Source organism: Bos javanicus, chromosome 9 (assembly GCF_032452875.1).
Source record: "Bos javanicus breed banteng chromosome 9, ARS-OSU_banteng_1.0, whole genome shotgun sequence".
In the NCBI taxonomy this organism is placed as follows: domain Eukaryota; kingdom Metazoa; phylum Chordata; class Mammalia; order Artiodactyla; family Bovidae; genus Bos; species Bos javanicus.
In genome coordinates, this window is record NC_083876.1 from 80955827 (window position 1) to 80974529 (window position 18703).

An 18703-nucleotide genomic window follows, 5' to 3' on the forward strand; every position below is an offset into this window, starting at 1 on the left:
TTGACTTAAGGGTCTCCAGGATGGGCCACGAGCTCACCAGCAAGTCCAGTGCCTTTTGGTGCTGCAGTTTGGTAGTTTCGCATCCTTCAACTGGGTATGAGCCTTTGATTCCATCACAGGGCGCTCAAGTGTGTGTGCTTGGCATTCCTTGCAACCCCGGCCCACCGCCCCCGTCCCACCCCCCCTCCCCCGACTCCCCATGAAAACAGTATTGTTAACCTTGACCTTGCATCCCAGCTCCTGACGCCCTAGCTCCACTAATCTGAGGCCTGCGAACTGGATATGATCGGAGGGGACCCTCCTGCCGCCAATCTGCAAAGGGCCGTGCCCCGGCCCGGGGGGTGGAGCAGCGGGCAGGTTCGCGGGCACTGAGGGCGGCCCAGCTCCGAGCCCTGTGGCTTTCGCCCGCGGGAGCGAGAGCCGGCTGTAGGCGGCTCCTTCCTGTGCAAACTTTTCTGTCCTCTTCCTCCTCCCGCCCTCCCCACCAGCTTCTCCGCGCCCGGCGTCCAGCCTTCCCCGCCCTTGTCGCTGCCTCGGGGTCGCCGCACGCCGGGCAGCGCGGTCCGCGGCGCCGGCCCCACCCCGCGCTCCGGGCCGCCGGGAGCCGATGGCCGAGGCGGGCAGGAGCCCTGCCGAGCCCCCGGGAGAGCCGGCCGGGCAGGCGGCGGCCGAGGCGCCCGAGCCCGAGACGCCCGCCGGGCCGCCGGCGCCCGCCCTGCGCAGGCTGCCGGGGGACCCGAGCCCCCGCGGCCGCTCGCAGAGCGACCTGTCGTCGTGCTCGAGTCGGGGCCGCCCGCTCCGCGTCCACATCTCCGGATCAGGTAAGGGCCGCTCAGGCGCCGGGGACCGGCGGAGGGCCGGCGCGGGCAGGTGGCTGCGATGGGGACACGGCCAGCCCGGGGCGTCCGCGGGCACTGGCGGCGGGAGGGGAGGAGAGGATGCGGGGGTCGAGGTTGGGCGAAGCTGAACCCCTCACCCTTCCAGCGGTCCCATCCCCACCCCCCTCCCCACCTTCTGTCGCTGCCCCTCTCGGGTACCCTCGGAGAGAGATGCTCCAACCCGGCTTCGGCCGGTGCGCGGGGTGGTCGCGTGTTTCTTCGGGGCGAGGTGCACCCGCCGCGATGCGGAGCGCTCCTTCCCGCGCGGCTCGGCGGCTGTGCGGCGCCCGTGCGGCGCCCGGGAGCACCGGCGACTCTGGTTCTTAGGCTTGTCCATCAGGAAGAGGAACCTTCTCTCGGTCTTCAGGGCGACTTTGGTCCCTCGGAAGGGTGCGGTCCTCTCACTTGGGGGGCGGGGGGGTGGTTAACATGTTACGGTTAACATGCAAGTCTTGAAAACCCTTCCAACTGCTAATGCTTCTGAAATAAAGCCTTCTTTGGGGAGTTGCTGGTCAGAAGACCCGGGATATAAACGCCCCCGCAGGTGTGGTCAGAGTTTGGTTGTGCTGTTGGATCACTGATCCTTCACGGTTTGACCAAGCCTGGAGCGGGCATCTCTGCGGTAACCCCGGCCCGCCGGCTTGGGGGCATCTCCAGGCACTGGCTGGGCAGAACCCGGCTGAGGGCCGAGCTGTGTGTAACGTGGGGCAGATGACTTAACCTTGTCTCTCATATCTTGATATTTAAAGTGGGAATCAGAGTGTGGAACTGCCACATGGGGAGGTTAGGGGGATTAAATAATTAATAATTTTTAAAATGCTTTGGAACAAAGCATTATCCTAAGAACTGCAGAATGGTTTTTGAAAGTCCACCAGATTTGTTAAGTTTCTATAGATTGTTTTCTGGTTTGCAGTTTTGGGAGGACTGATGCTAAAACTGCCAATGTTGCAGCGACAGGCAATGGTGCGGAGCTGATACACTGCGCTCCCAGGTTCCCCCACAGGCTCTGTGCTTGAGTGGGGGCGGGTTGGGGCGTGGCGGGGATGGGTACCTAGGCCTTGAAGGGCTAAGGCAACCTGACTCCTAGTTGAAACCTAGTTTCCCCTTCAGCAAAGGCACATTTTCATGTTTCTGACTCCATTCCATGGGCCATCTACCTCTGTTTTCCATTCCACCTTCTTATTCTTGTAATATCGTTTTTGCCCTATCATGTGTATAGGTAAAAAAAACATCAAACATATTGTTGATCTGAATTTGCAGATCACTTTGGATAAAGCCAGTCAGAATTCTTAAATTCAATTGGTGGGATGTAGGTTATGGGATGTGTTGTAAAGAGTCTTCTGCCAAATTCATGTTGTGGAAAGTATTGAGCTGAATGTGTTTTTCCTCCTGGTTTTCATGTCTTGGCCAGACTGAACTTGACTCCTGGATAATCTTGATTGATTTTTTCTTTTGAACAAAGATTAACCGTTCAGATGACTGTAAAGAGGAAACTGAAAATGTGTCCAGTTGGTGACTGCAGATAAAATAAGCATAGCGTGTATCACCATTTTTCATTTTCGTAGATGGAAATCAAGGCCTACATGCAGAAAAGAGGCAGTAAAAACCTTTTGGGGCTTCCCAGGTGGCTCAATGGTAAAGAATCTGCCTGCAATGCAGGAGACTCAGGTTCAGTTCCTGGGTCAGGAAGATCCCTTGGAGAAGGAAATGGCAACTCACTCCAGTATTCTTGCCTAGAAAATCCCAAGAACGGGCTACAGTCCATGGGCTCGCAAGAGAGTCGGACATGACTTAGCAACTAAAAACAACAAAACAAGAACCTTTTAAATATGAGCATGCAAAGTGCCCGTCGTGTGAACTGTGGACTTCAATTTATAAAATTATTTTATCTCCAAGAGCTCTACGCATTCTGTGTGCTTTTAAAGGATATTAGGAAGTGACAGGTTTCAGCTGCTTCATCCCCAGTGCCCCAGGAAGCTGACCCATTGCGTGAAAGAGTGAGCTTCTATGTGAACGCATCATCTTCAGCACTGAGCCTTGAATTTCTTTAAGAATGGGCTAAACACAATGAGGAGCTCCCTGCATTTCTTAAGAGTCAGAGACCAAATGAATGAGTTGGTCCCTCACTGACACATACAGCCAGGCTAGGTGGATGGAGAATCAGCTAGATGACGGAGCTGATAACCGACTTGTCTTAGAGGCGCAATAGGAAGGTTACAACCCCTTGTGATAACACCCCTTGACCCAAGGGTAGTCCAAGTACGAGGCCCTCCCCCAGAAGTTGTGGGCATACAACTGGTCAGCGTCCCATGTGAGATCACATGTGGCCTGACAGGAGCCAGCCCGAGAGCAGCAGCATGGGCCTCATCTCAGAATCTTGGACCCCACCCCAGATATCCTTAACCCCAATCTGCATTTCACAAGGTCCCCAGGTTGTTATAGGGAACTTAACATTTGAGAAGCATTTCTCTCTGCCACTGGTTTTCAAAGTTGGTTACACCTAGGAGTCCCTTGGAAAGTTAAGAAAACAGAACCACAACCAAAATCACAGCAGAACAATTTATGGCTGTGTCCCAGCTCCCAGGATTCTGATTTAATTGGCATCAGGTGATTCTAGTGTGTGGCAGGGTCTGTGGAAGAACCTATGGCCTGTATATCAGTGTGGCTTGCTGCCATGTGATACTGTGACAAGGACTTGAACTGGACAAGCATAAGGTTGAAGAATTTGGTTTAATATTTTATCAGTATTCTCCTTTGCTGCTACCACCTCCCAAGGGGCTTTTCTCACTCCCTTTCTTTTTTCTTGGGCCACACCATGTGGCATATGGGATCTCAGTTCTGCAGCCAGGGATCGAACCTGTGACCCCTGCATTTAACCCCTGGACCACCAGGGAAGTCCCTGTCTTGATCTCAGCTCAGTTCAGTTCAGTCGCTCAGTCTTGTCCGACTCTTTGTGACCCCATGGACTGCAGCAGGCCAGGCTTCCCTGTCCATCACCAACTCCTAGAGCCTACTCAAACTCATGTCCATCTCGTCTGTGATGCCATCCAACCCTCTCATCCTCTGTTGTCCCCTTCGCCTCCTGCTAGTTGTCAGTAAGTTCTTCCTAAGGGTTCATTTCTAATAATGAGGGAACTGCCGGTGTGAGTCCTTGGGAGAGTGTTGAGCGGGGAGGGGACTTTGCAGCAGTGTGTGGCTGGGAGGGGCAGAGGAGGACAGGGAGGAGAAGACTGCAAAGTGTCCTTCAAGGGCCGTCAGAGAAGAACCTCACTCCATCATTACCAGCCATCCTGCCTACCCTGTCTGTCACCCCACTTCCCAGCCCTGCTTCCTCCTGCTCTTCTCCACGAAACAATAATAAAAACTTGAAACTCGAAAATTTTTCCTACCATGCCAATAAGAGACAGTCCAATACAAACAACATTTTAAAAAGACCAGTCCTGTGCTTTCCCTCTGTTGACTCTCTGGAGATATCACAAGAGAATCCACTTTGTTTGTGCTTTATTACTAGATTTCTGTCCCAGCTTCAGTGGCTTTTATTTAACTTGTGATTTGAACAGTTGATTTTTCACATGATAAAGATGCATATGCTTTGTCAGCAAAAACTAGTTTTCAACTTTAAAATCCACACAAAACGTTTGAAGAAAGCCATGTATTTTCAAATAAGTACACTTAAAGAATATAACTAAAGTAACACTGGAATTGATACATCAGTCCTTTTATTGAGGTTAGGAAAACAGATTGTTTTTGCTTTATGGTTTTGAACTCACAGTTCTGGAATTCAACAAAAGTTTTGCATTTTAAAAATCTAGTATTGCTTTGTAAATAAAGTGGTGTTTTATCCACTTTAAAAAAAAAGTACCCAGACAAGGTTTTCACAGTATATGGACAGATGTTCTTTTAACTTTTACGTCAGTCTTCTTCCACATTGGAAACTTTAATATATTCAGTGGGTTCCGATGTTCTTTTCTGATAAGCCCAATAATTAGTAAGTGAAGAAGCTTAGGACATAGCCCCGGGCTTATTCCTATTGTAAGCTCTTAGCAAGTGCTGACTGTGGACCTACTGTGTGCTGGGCACTGTGCCCATCAGCCTGTAGGAGTACCAAGAGGTATTTGGTACTTGGTCTTAGTGTTTGGTCTTCAAGTGATGACTCTTAGTCTTGCATATAGGGCTGCACAGAACAAAGAACATTTGAGCCACCTCAAAAAGGGTGATATGAGCAGATGGACCACTTTATGTCCAGACACGGTCTCATTTCTTTCAGTATCTGATTCGTTCCTCTGGCATCCTTTTGCCCTGGTGTATATAGGTGTATGTGCGTGTGTGCTAAGTTGTTTCATTTGTGTCTGACTCTGTGGCCCTATGGGCTGTAGCTCCCCAGGCTCCTCTGTCCATGGGGATTCTCCAGGCAAGAACACTGGAGTGGGTTGCCATGCCCTCCTCCAGGGGATCTTCCAAACCCAGGGATTGAAGCCACGTAACTTATGTCTCCTGCATTGGCAGGTGACTTCTTTACCACTAGCACCACCCGGGAAGATGACAGATCCAGTGTCTTTTTCTTAAGTCTTTTATCCCTGGTGTGTTCAATGAGGAGTGGAGCAAGAAATCTAGCCAACCTGGATGTTCCATCCACCCATACCTAGGGCTGCCTGGCCACTGCCATGGGGTGCCACTTCTGCAGTCGGTGGTCACCTGTCCCATTGGGGGAGAAGTCCTTGTTATTCACACCTGGCCGGTGCCCCCAGAGTGCCTCCCACTACCCTCTGAGGTTTTAACTCTTCCAGTTGGCGTTTGCATGCTCAGCCATTGTTTGCCAAAGCATAATGCCATGCTGTGGGGGTGGGGGAAGGGAACGGTGTCCCAAGGGGACTCTTCGGCTCCATCACAGTGGGGCTGGAGCAGCCCGAGGCAGGAACAATGGATGCCGGCTCACTTGCCATTCACATCACTCAGAGTGGTTTCTTTTACCAAACAAAGACCATTTGGCTCTGGGTACAATTTCTGTCCTTGCCTTCTCCCTGGAGAGTAAAGCCATCCTGCTGGGAAGGGTGGGGCAGACAAGACCCAGCCTGTGCCCTGGCCTCGCCAAGCTGTGCGGCCCCAGGTGGACCTGCGTGCCCCCACTGCCCCCAGGAAGGGAACCTTTTTCTTTGTGCAAGGGCGACAGGCTTCTCATCCCGCCAGTAGCTGACCACTGGTCAGGCTTCATCTGCAAATGGGTGCCTTTAACCAGCTCTAAGCTGAGATGGTCCTGTACCCAAGGCTAACACGTTTTAGAACTCAGCATCACCTGTTAGCCTGTAGTAGCAGTTGAAACACTAAAACTCATTCTCACCTATTAGGTAAGAACGTGCCTATTAAGTCTGGTTGCACTAGATCTGAAGCTGAGACCAGAGAAGAGCTGTCAGGAACGGAGGCGGCCCCGCAGCCAGTTCCTCTTTCTCTTCTAGCACCTCCTCAGGATGGCAGGGTCTCCCTGACACTCAGCTTCTCTCAGCCTCTCTGCTTCCTGATCTAAACAGGTTCTCCTTCACGGGTGCTTCCTCATCCATCTACTTCCACAAACCTCGTGTCATGGCTTCTACCTCCTCTCCCACAACTTAACTTTTGCTTCCTCTTAGGTCTCATCTGTATATTTACCTGGAAAAGTTTCTTTATATTTTTTAGTTTAGATTCTCTAGAAAAGATCCACTGTCTGAAGTCATAGGTCATAGGTCACACAGAGGTCACAGAGCCATTGTCTGTCTTGATCCAGTATCCACGCAAACTTGAGCCAGTGGTGGCCTGAAGGGTGAAGTGATTACATAGTGCCATCAAGGTCACTTAGGAAGAACCAAGCCAGGGCAGTTTCCTTCCTTTATTCAATATTTCATTCATTCGTTCATTCATTCAAATATTTCCTGAGGCAAAGGCTGCTGTGTGCCATCACTGTTCTAGGCTCTGGGTTCACACAGGTGAGCAGATATGGGCTCTGCAATTTGAGGAATAAGATTGAAAGCAGAAAGGTTATGGCCAGCTGGAGACTGCAGCAGGTTCACTGGTCTAAGGCATTGTTAACCAGCCATGTTTATGCTCAAAACCTGACTGGTGATTTCATGCCTGTTCTTGTTTTCAGAGGATGTACACAGGGTGAATTATCCCTAACCTGGGGACACTCTGGTGGGCATCAGTAGTTCACTGGTAGCTCCGAGACTGCTGGCGAAGCTCTGGATTTGTTTTGAGCCCAGCCATTGCAGGGAGAACACTAGGTGAGGGGGCATAGCTTGATTTTTTTCCTTCATTCATTTAGTCAAGAAACAGCTAGTGGGCTAAACACAGAGGCTGCAAAGACATCCCTGAGGAAAAGTGAGGGGGAAGACAGTCAAATGAACCGATGACTGCAGTGCCAAATAGCCAGCTATGTCTTGTGCCTCTCGTGGGCCTTGGGGAGAACGTAGAAGACTCAGCTATTTGAAATGGCTTGAAGGAGGGTAATCAGGAAGGGCTTCCTGAAAGAGGTGAAACTACTGCCTCCAGGCAAGAGAAGGAACAGGAAGGTGGAGCTGGGTGGACTACAGGAGGAGTATTTGGGGAGAAGAAAGAGTAGAGAAAAAGCACCAGGGCTGGAGAGAAGCCGGCATCATCAGAAAACAGCAGTTCATTCGGCCCTCAGTAGGGTCCTGGGGGAGAGAAGGGCGGTTAGGGTCTGGGCCAAGTCTAGAACACGAGAGCTTCCTGTGTCTGAATGCTTCCTGGGGAACACAGTTTAGGAGACATTTGTAAGGCATTTGCCGGCTTGATAGGGGGCATGTTTGGAGTATATTCTGACAGGGACTCTGAGGGACAGCCAGCAGAGATTTGAGACCCAGAATCACGGTTATTATCTGTGTGATCTTGGTCAGCTTACTTCCCCTCCTTCCCCTGGGCTTCCTTATATCTGACCTGGAAATGATTAGTAATGGTGACACCCAGCTCATAGGGTTCATGGGAGGCTGACACTGTGAAGGTGCTTTTGAACTTTAAAGTGCCGTGTAAGTGGTGGCACCTCGGGCACTGGTCCATTACAGGACTTGTGTGTTATACTGCGCATTCTTCATGCTGTAACAGCACTGAAAACAAACTATGTTTTATTGATTGTTTTTCATTCTTAGTGCCAGGTATGGGGCCTGGTATGTAGTAGGTGCTTACTAAATATTTATAGGCTTAATACATGTATTCCCTGAAAGTCAGGTTATTGTTAGTGTGTTTTTGTTTTCTTTCTTTCCTTTTTTTTTTTAAAGGCAGGCCATGCATCAGGTGGGATCTTTGTTCCCCAAGCAGGGATAAAACCTGAACCCCTTGCATTGGAAGTGCAGAGTCCTGACCACTGGACTGCCAGAGAAGTCCCTAAAAGTCAGTTCTTTTGACGTGAAGTTGCAAATCAAAATACTAGGCAAACTGATAAAAAAAAATGAATGGAAAGTTGGGGAGAAGTTATGATTCTCTAAGGTTTAGAACACACACACAAAAACTCTAACTGGAGTGTTCTTTTTATTTATTTTTAATTGGAGGATAATTGCTTTACAGTATTGTGTTGCTTTCTGCAACCAGAGTGTTTTCGAAGAGCAGTTGATGAGACACTGAGCGTTTCCTTGGGAGTACTGTGCAAACCTCACTTCACAACATCTTCATAGAAGTACTTTGTGAAAGGGAGATGGTGAATGTCAGTCCTGCCAGGTGCTGGTGCTGATGGAGCCCAAGTAAGCCAGATTCTGCAGCCTCCCTGCAGGGGGTTGCATGCAGGAGTGTGGGCAGGAGGGCTTAGAAGGAAGTGAACGCTTAGGCAAAACCAGTCCTGCATTATTTACACACGCTATCATGTTTCGTCTTTATAACCACCCTGTGACATAGCTCTGTATCAGTTCCATTCTTTTTCAATTTTTTTTTTTTTTTTTGCTGCACCATGTGATATGCAGGATCCTAGCTCCTAGGAAATGGCAACCCACTCCAGAGTTCTTGCTTGGAGAATCCCTGGGACGGGGGAGCCTGGTGGGCTGCCGTCTATGGGGTCGCACAGAGTCGGATACGACTGAAGCGACTGAGCAGCAGCAGCAGCAGCAGCTCCCCAACCACGGATGGAACCTGTGCCCCATGCGGTGCAGCGAGGAGTCCTAACCGCTGGACCACCGGGGAAGTCCCTCGGCTCCATGTTTTAAATAACGAAACTGGCTTCAGAAAAATGGAGCAATCCACCCAAGTCCCGCAGGTAGAACTGATACATTTTGATGACTTCAAAGCTCACACTCTCATCCTTACTGCATTAGACCTAGCGTACAGCCATCGCCCCTCAAAGAAAATGACTCATATGTACCCTCTACCACCAAGGAAGAAATCCAGTCACATTTTACTCTATAAATACTATTCTGAGCGAGATCATCAGAATACACATCTATTTCTATCAAAAGATCATTTTCAAGCCTCAAGCAGTTGTCTATTTTAAGGTCTACCCAACACTTCATGTTTCTAGTGTAAACAACACATTTGAATTCACTCTAATGGGATTCTGGGATCCAGTATTTTCAGACAAGCGCGCTTCAGTTTTCATCACTGAGGTGCGGTCTTTTAACCTAAAACTACTCAATCTTGGAGTCATGTGTTGAATTCATGCCCCGTAGCACTGTCTTGTCTCAAAGTATAAGTGTAGTTTCAGTTACAGTGAAGCTCAAGAAGAAAACCCTGAAGCGGCTTTAGTGTTTTTGAAATCCTCTACCGGGTGACTCATTATCTTTGATCACACTAGCTGAAATTTGCACAGAGAAGTGGGTTGCATGGCTTGCCCTTAGAAGGGTTTCTGAGATCTAGCTCACTGTGTGACCTATTGGCTAAAACTTGACATTTATATACCTTACTTAGCAGTTTCTCGATGCCTCTGTGAAAGCTTGAGAAAAAGTAGCTATTGCTTATCCCTCATAACAGGAAGAAACTTGTGACTTGAAGAAAAATGCATTATCTATCTCCAGAGCTCAGGGCTATGACCAGGGCAGGAATATCATTGGTAAGATGCTTCAGTTTTGATTGGCAGCTCACATATTTTAAGTATGTGACATATAATTTATGGCCATGATTGGGCTGTTAGGGTTGGTCTGTAATCTTTTGCCTTCATGTATATTTTTACCTACCTGAATGGCATCTATTTTTTTTTACAGGTCACATTTAAATTAGATAATAATTAAGAAACCTAAACATCAATAACAAACATTCATTAAACCCCTCATCTCCAACCTACTGGGCTTTATAAATCTTAGATTTATCTCCTCTGGATGAAGTGTACAGAAAGATGTGATGATGACAAAGAATGTAATTTATATTTAATAAATGTAATAGCACATAGCATATGTGCCTTCAGATGCATATTGTCTTTTAGAATTGTGATCTGCTTATTCCGATTATGGGAGATATGCTTATTTTGATTAGGATTCTACTGGGGAAGACAAACTTTATGATTAAAATGTTTGATCCTTCATTTTATCCACTTTCCCTGATTACAGCACAATTGTAGCTGTTTCTAAAAATCACGAGACACAGATTTACTGTCAGTAAGGAAAATTTGAAGAGACATTCCAGAAATGGTTGGGGTATTGGCCACATTGTGGGAATACATTTATAGTTTCCCAGTATGATTATTTTGGTGGGAATAACAATCATATGGATATCTAATACTTCATGCGAGGTAGTATGTGCTAACCAAGCAGGTCAGTTTGGACCATTGGTGTAGTGACTCTGAGGCTGAGGAAGTAAAGAAGACAATGTGACGTTTGTGGGAGAGATTCAGTAAGACATGAATGAGAGGGTTATTAAGTGACAGCAAGGATTTGCTCAAAATGAACAATTTTCCATAGCCAGTAATAGAGACTCCCTTGTTTGAAAGAAGAGATGCAAGAGCTGTTCAGAACCAATAAACAGAGCTGTGTCGTGAAGACCTAGAACCAAGAGCTGATAAGTTGCCTGTGGCCAAGAAGGGCACTGTTTCTCTCCCTTTCCATCACTTTTTCTTTCTAGGGCCATATCTATCAATCAGTCCCTCTATAATCTTTCTATCCATTCATGCCTCCATCCATCCATGCATCCTCTCATACCAGATTTCTCTGCTGTTAGGAGCACAGGTCTCCTCAGAGTGTCTGTGTTCACTTGTCTTCAGGTAGAGCAAACTGAGACTCTTCAATGTCCCTGGACCCCAATTCCGAATGCCCAGCCTGGGCCAGGTAGTCATTTGTATCACTGGCTTTATCCATCATGTGGGATGCAGGATACCTCTCTTATAGGTATAGAGAGGGTGGTTCTTAGGTTAGAAATGGTTAGAATGTGGAAACCCATCAACAGTTACCTCAGTGTGCCAGAGGACTATCAAGGTGAGGAATTCCTGGGCTTCTGGGAAGCAACAGAGAAAAGCTAATGCCTGTTAAGGTCAGAAAGAAGAAAAAGAGTGCGGTGGATGGAGGCCACTAGGAATCTTCCAGATTAGAAATATGGGATTAACAGATATAAGTACTATATAAAATAGATAAGCAACTAGGATTTACTGTGTAGTACAAGAAAATATACTCAATATTTTGTAATAATCTGTAATGAAATATAGGCTTCCCAGGTGGCGCTAGAGGTAAAGAGGTAAGACTCCGTGCTTCCCATGCAGCGGATGTTGGTTCAATCCCCGGTTAATGAACTAAGATCCTCAAAGTCGGTAATTTTTCACTGGGATGATGTCTCTTTAGGCAGCTGACAAATTCCCAGAGGGCTGGGATCTGGAAAATGTCGGTGGCCTCAAGCAATGGCAAGATAGGAATACACTGGAGGCACCAGCAGCTGCCAGACAGCTGCAGAAGGAGAAAGAACGTGTTTTGAACTTTCTGACGCTGAAAAACCTACCTTGTCCATTACAATCCGTGTGTGAAAGTCCCCCCATCTTGCTTCTCGCTGTGGGCGTGGCTGCCGCCCCTGCCTTCGCTTCTGCGCACGCGCACATCCTTCACCTGCTGCTCTTTGGCTCCAGGTCCGTACCTTGATTACACTCACCTGTGTTAAACTCTTGCTGAGGACGCGGGTGGAGGTGTCTTGATATGATTCAGCTGGTCCCTGTGCATCAGCAAAGATGCTCTTAATCCCAGGCTGTGGTTTTCAGCCATCCTCAGCTCGCTGCTCTGTTCATAGTCAACAGGACATAGGCAGGCCCCAAACAACAAGTTAGAGTCCCAGTCAGCCTCCCCCTCCCCCGGGAAGCACAAAGTCCACCATCTTCTTCTAGAAGGGCTGATGTTACAGTTCATCAGAGCTGTCACAGGCATCCACATCTGACTTAGGTGACGCGGTTACAGTATTCAATGTCTCAAACGTTACTGTGCTTATGAATCACCGAGGATCTCGTTGAAATTCAGTCGGGGTGGAGATCAAGCTTCTGCGTTTTTTATAAACTTCTAAGTTTGGCTGACGCTGGTGGTCCATGAACCTCACTTTGAGGAGCAAGCCTCTGTGGATAGCTTTCATTCAGCTTGTCAACTATTTTAAGGATGGATTCCTTCTAGCACTAATGTAGCTTACAGTTCTATCCATGGAAACTTCTGTGCTGCTTGAAAGTCTGGTCTGGCTTTCCTGTTTGGTAAGCCTGACTATATATTATTTATAGTCGGTGGAAACGCTGAAAGATTTAGTGAGAGGGAGCCTTTAGAACTTCCACCCATGCAGGATATTTTGCTTCAAGACTGCCCGTGTGAATTGGCTCCTGGAATTTTATCTGTAAAGGCTTTTTGTGTCTAGTGTCTAGCAGGTTTTCAGACAGTAGGAGGTAGAGATAGAATCTGAGATGTAATTTTCATATAACTCTGTATTAGTTTTAGGTGTACAACATAATTTTTGATGTTTGTGTTGTGAAATGATTATTAGAAATTTGTACCCTTTGACCTAGAATTTTAAACTTTAATTCAGAATTTTTTTTAACTTAAGATTAGAACACTTTATTCACTGGAAACTCAAGACCCAAATCCAGGTTTTGAGATAGCATTACCCCAAACATGAAAAGACAAGAGTAAAAGCTATTCAGCTTTTATATTTTCTTTTCTTTTATACTTTTTTCTTTCTTTCTTTTTTTAAATTGAGGTATATTACTTTATAATGCTGTACAACAAAGTGAATTAGCTCTATATATACATATATCCTGGAGAAGGCAATGGCAGCCCATTCCAGTATTCTCGCCTGGAAAATCCCATGGACGGAGGAGCCTGGTAGGCTGCAGTCCATGGGATCACTAAGAGTCGGACACGACTGGGTGACTTCACTTTCACTTTTCACTTTCATGCATTGGAGAAGGAAATGGCAACCCTCTCCAATGATCTTGCCTGGAGAATCCCAGGGACAGGGGAGCCTGGTTGGCTGCAGTCTATGGGGTCGCACAGAATCAGACACAACTGAAGCGACTTAGCAGCAGCAGCAGCAGCAGCATACGTATATCCCCTCCCTATTGGCCCTCCCGTTCCCCCCACCCCCATCCATGCATCCACTTAGGTCACACTTTTGAAAAGTTTTACATCTGTGGAGTGTTTTTCTTCCCTCATTTCTCAGTCTTTGTGACGCCTTTTCTAGATAAGAGGGAGGGGCTGAAGGGGACTGGAGCTGAGGTTATTGACACCCAGACCAGGGCTTCTCATGGACATGAGAAGGAAGGGAGGCCTCAGGAACTTCTGCCCTGATGGGCTGGGAATGGACCTCCTTCCAAGGAGACTGCAGATGCTAAGATGCACCTGAGAATCAGAATGTTGGTGGTGCCTCTGAGAATCATGAGGTGCTGGATAACAGGCAGATTTGAGGATGTGATAAGAAGATACGTTGGGCTTGTCAACAGTGGTTGATATTACAATCCTGCAGAAAATACCCATTAGAAATAAGAAGTACAACAGTGGGGAGAAGCTATAGCTCTGATGGAGAACTCTGATTTATGGTGTCCATCATGTGACAGTTTACTATTGCCTTGGATAATGCCCGAATTTTCCTATGTAACCACTTCATTCAACAAATATTTAACAAAATACATTTATTTATTTATTTGGCTGTGCTGGGTCTTAATTGAGGCAGTGGCATACCACTCCAGTGTTCTTGCCTGGAAAATCCCATGGATGGAGGAGCCTGGTGGGCTGCAGTCCATGGGGTCTCTAAGAGTCAGACAGAACTGAGTGACTTCACTTTCACTTTTCACTTTCATGCATTGGAGAAGGAAATGGCAACCCACTCCAGTGTTCTTGCCTGGAGAATCCCAGGGACAAGGGAGCCTGGTTTGCTGCTGTCCATGGGGTCGCACAGAGTTGGGCACGACTGAAGGGAGTTAGCAGCAGCAGCAGCTGAGTCTTAATTTCGGCACACAAGATCTTCCATCTTCATTGTAGTACATGGGATCTCTAGTTGCATCATGAAAATTCTTAGTTGCAGCACGTAGGATCAGGTTCTCTGATCAGGGATCAAACCCAGGCCGTCTACATTGGGAGCACGAAGGCTTAGTCACTGGACCACCAGGAAGTCCTAACAAATAATTATTAAAGCAACAAGTATGCAGTAAAGGCGAACTTCTCATATGAATTATAAACTGTGTCCCTTCTCTTTGAGTGTAGCATTTGAGTTTTAGACTTTTGTCATCTCCATACTGCCTCACTTACAGTAGTTGCTTATAAAGCACATTTTGGAAGTGATAGATTATAGTTGGGACAACTTGTAGGCACCTAGAAATGGTGAGAAGCCAGTGAGTAGGATAAGGGAGGAAGGTATGAGTATTCAGATCACCTGCGAGAACCTAAAGAATCAACACTTTCAAGACCTCATTGGATTGGAAGGAAGTTACTGGAATTTATAGCGAAAGCACTTTCACTGAAGTTGGGAGAATGGAAACTCAGAGAGGCACAGGGGGAATTGGGTTGAAAGGTAGTTTCAAAACCAGGGCCACGGATGGAAATAAAGGGTGGGGCGTGGAGGAAATAACCACCCAAAGTAAAAGTCTTCCTATGAAGCAATACTTTTCACATGGTCCCTTTCAGTAATCATTCATTAGCATGGTATTCAGTGCTCGGTTGTGTTCGTTTATGGAGGATATTAAGCATGTGGAAGATGTGTTTTATCAGGATTAAATACAGTAAATCAAGACAAGTGTAGGGAGCATAGGAAGACCGGAATGATCTGTGAGAGTCAGGCACCTGTCACTTGCCAGGTATTTAAGGAGTGAAGTGAGCACTGTATTTAATCTAAATGCTTAAACATGCTTATCCCAACCTGGAAATGCGCCCTCAGGACTAAAGCCCATGCACATTTATTGATCTGTCAGTGATATTCAGCAGGTATTTACTGAGTCTTTACTATGTGCCAGTAAGAAAACAAAATCTAGCCCTTGGAGCCTATATTACAGCAGGGAATGTTAAAGATAAACAAAGCCTGATGCTAGTTAAAGTTGGAAGGACAGATTCTGAGCAGTAACATTCTAGGCAATAGGGAAAAGAGTTCAGGATGGACCCAACTCAACTTCACTTTGTACAGAGGTGGCTGGGTGTTTTAAAGCAGGGGTCCCCAACCTCCCAGATCTAAGGTCTGATGATCTGAGGTGGAGCTGATGTAATAATAATAGAAATAAAGTAACAATAAATGTGATGCACTTGAATCATCCCCAAATCATCACCCCACCTCAGTCCATAGAAAACCTGTTTTCCATGAAATCAGTCTCTGGTGCTAAGAAGGTTAGGGACTGCTATTTTAAAGGAAGAGGCGGGAGTAAGGAGGGAGGTAGGTAGGGGCTTAGTAGGGTCGGGAAATTTTAAAAATCGCAAAAAGTGTGAAAAAGGGGGGTGGTGCATGTGAAACCCATTTGGCCTAGTTTGCTGGTGCTTATTGCTTACCACTTATGGAAGTTCCACTTTATTTCTATTATTATTACATCAGCTCCACTTCAAATCATCAGGCATTAGGTCTGGGAGGTTGGGGACCCCTGCTTTAAAACACCCAGCCACCTCTGTACAAAGTGAAGTTGAGTTCAGTCCATCTAGGACTCTTTTCCCTAATGCCTATAATATTACTGCTCAGAATCTTCCCCCTACCAGAGGCTGGAAGTCAGGGGGCCCTATGTTCAGATTGGTTGGAACAAATAGTAAATTCTTTGGCAGCCTTGAGTTTTCTTAGGCAGGCACTTTAAGGGGGACTAGGGAAGCAGCTTGAGCTGTTAGAAACTAGGTGAGCGTTTTTTCAAATATCTGTAGGCTAAGGTTGAGGCCAAGTCAAGAAGAGGGCTCAGAGGAGCCTGGCTAAAGTTTGATCATAGAGATCATCTTTATCATGGGAGAGAGACAGTAAATGAAATAAATTTAAAAATAATAGAGGTGATAATAGGAACTTCCCTGGTGGTCCAGTGGTTAAGACTCCAAGCTCCCAATGTAGGGAGCGTAGGTTTGATCCCTCATCAGGGAACTAGAACCTGCATGCTGCGTGTTTTGAATTAGAGTCCGCATGCTGCAACTATTTGGCCAGTACAGCCAAATAGATTTTTTTTTAATCCACTCTCTTGGGGGGAAAAAAAAAGATGGTGATAATAAAGTGCAAGAGGGACAGGGAATACTAGGGTGGAGGTGTGGAGATTGCAACCTTAGATACGATAGTCAAGACGGGCCTCACTGAGAAGGCACCATCGGGGAAAGCTCTGAGAAGTGATGGTGAGATGTTCTGGGCAGAGGGAACGGACAGGATTAAGGCTCAGAGGTAAGGACATTTTCTGCGTCTGAGGAACAGAAAAGAGGCCCGAAGGATAGAGTGAGTTGGGAAGAGCGATAGCAGCCCATGGGCCTCTATAGACTATTTCACTGATGTCAGCTTTTTCTCTGAGCAAGATGGTAAGTCAGCAGAGGACTCAGTTAGAGGGGTTCCATATTCTCTGATGAAGTAAATGTGGAAAGTGGACTTGGGGAGACAGCTGCTTTGTACCAATATCTGATGAAGAGTGAGGCCACAGATCTGACCGGGCTGGGGTGTCTGCCTCTTCTTTTCCACTCCCCTTAGTTAATGGGCAGTGAGAAATGGAATATTTCCTGCCATATTAGTAAACAGAGAATGCCACAGTTATCAGAGTTTGCAGTCATCACTGGGTGGTGAGTTGGTGAACCCTGAGGGAACGCAGAAAGCAAAGAATACCTGCCATCTAGCAGCCATCAGACTGCGGCCACTCCCTAGGTGAGCCCTGAGGAAACTAATGATATGAAGACCTCAGGATACCGGCCCCAGAGAACTGAGGTACGTATCAAAAGAACGATTTCAGTGAGCCCAGACTGTTGCATCTTCCCATATGTGGTTTAGTCGCTAAGTTGTGTCCGACTCTGCGACTCCATGGACTGTAGCCTGCCAGGCTCCTTCTGTCCATGGGATTTCCTGGGCAAGAATACTGGAGTGGGTTGCCATTTCCTTCTGCAGGGGATCTTCACAACCAAATAATCAAACCCGGGTCTCCTGCATTGCAGGAGGATTTGTTACTGACTGAGCTATGAGGGAAGCCCATATGTAGAAAAGCACTAAATTCCTTAACTTGGGATACTTTCCTTTAATCGACGATAATCTTTTGAGTTCAGAATATCTGCCCTTTATTGCAAGACATCTGTGTAACCCGGCTTCCCCCTCCTCTGCACCGCCCCCCCCCCACCCCTCCTCAGAACAGGGTCACTTGAAGTGCTGCCTCCCAGGCTTGAAGTCCTAAAAATTCCGACCAAATAAAACATAACTCAGTTTTTAGGTTGTGAATATTTTTAAGTTGACAGAATAATTAGCAAACTAGTGGGCCCTCTAAAGTCACTGTTTTTAAAGGATATTTGTTTATTTATTTGGCTGCACGGGTGTTAGTTGTGACACTCAGAATCCTTTAGTTCCAGCACGAACTTGTGGCATGTGGGACATAGGATGTAGTTCCCTGACTGGGGATTGAACTCTGGCCCCCTGTATTAGGAGCTTGGAGTCTTAGCCACTGAAGCACCAGGGAAGTCCATCTAAAGTTAACATTATGTGAAAGCAGCTGAACTAATCAGTGACCTTTAGAATGTCCTCATCTAACCCCAGCAATTCATACTGAGATTGAAGAAGTACCAAAACAACAGTTTTCCACTTTTCCAGCCTCAGTGAAATCAGTTTATATTTTTTCCATCATTAAAATACATAATACATTCCCGATGCAGATATGAAAGAAGTATAGTTTCTTTCACATACCCTCAACCTCATCTGTTTTCAACTGGTGTCCTTTTAGACTACTACTGTGGAAATACACATGAATATATAGAAATCATTTTTTTTCTTCTTCACAAATTTGGGATTATGTATGCATAATCTATGAAAACTGCATCTTGTAGTCAAAAGTTTCTTGAACATTCTTTTGTGTCAATGTACATGATGTTCTCTCATTTTAAAGTTTGTAGAAAATTTCAGTCTAGCTCTATTATATTTTGGATAAGCACTTCCCTGTTGATAAACTTTGCATTTTCTGCTGTTTTTGATTTTACAAACAGTGTTCAGTGAACCTTGGGTGTGTATGTCTTTCTGAACGTGTGGGTGTATTTCCATGAGAATATGCCCAAATCAACAGTGATCAGTCTTTAAAATCTAATAGGTGCTACTATATTTTCTTCTGAAGTTTGTACAAATGTACACACCCAGGAGAATGTGGGAGCACCCATTTCCCCACACCCTCCCCAGGACCGAAAATGATCAACGTTTTTTAGCTTTTGCTAGTTTAAGACAGATAGATTGTCTGTAGTTTTCTTTTCTTGTGGTATCTTTGTCTGGTTTTGGTATCAGGGTGATGGTGGCCTCATAGA

At 46.4% G+C, this 18703-nt stretch overlaps 1 protein-coding gene across 4 annotated transcripts in view; it reads left to right on the top strand.

Annotated features, from left to right (window-relative positions):
• The first annotated feature begins 412 nt into the window (after positions 1-412).
• The window catches only part of PHACTR2 (phosphatase and actin regulator 2), a 301267-nt gene continuing 282976 nt past the window's right edge, over positions 413-18703 (top strand). For 2 of the 4 annotated variants that reach the window (XM_061428183.1, XM_061428186.1), the window contains exon 1: positions 418-821. In XM_061428183.1, coding sequence (XP_061284167.1) covers positions 608-821 — 214 coding nt within the window. In that variant the 5' untranslated portion in view covers positions 418-607. Of the gene's footprint in view, positions 822-18703 lie in introns of all 4 variants that reach the window. The other 2 variants (XM_061428177.1, XM_061428182.1) reach the window with 2 other exon arrangements.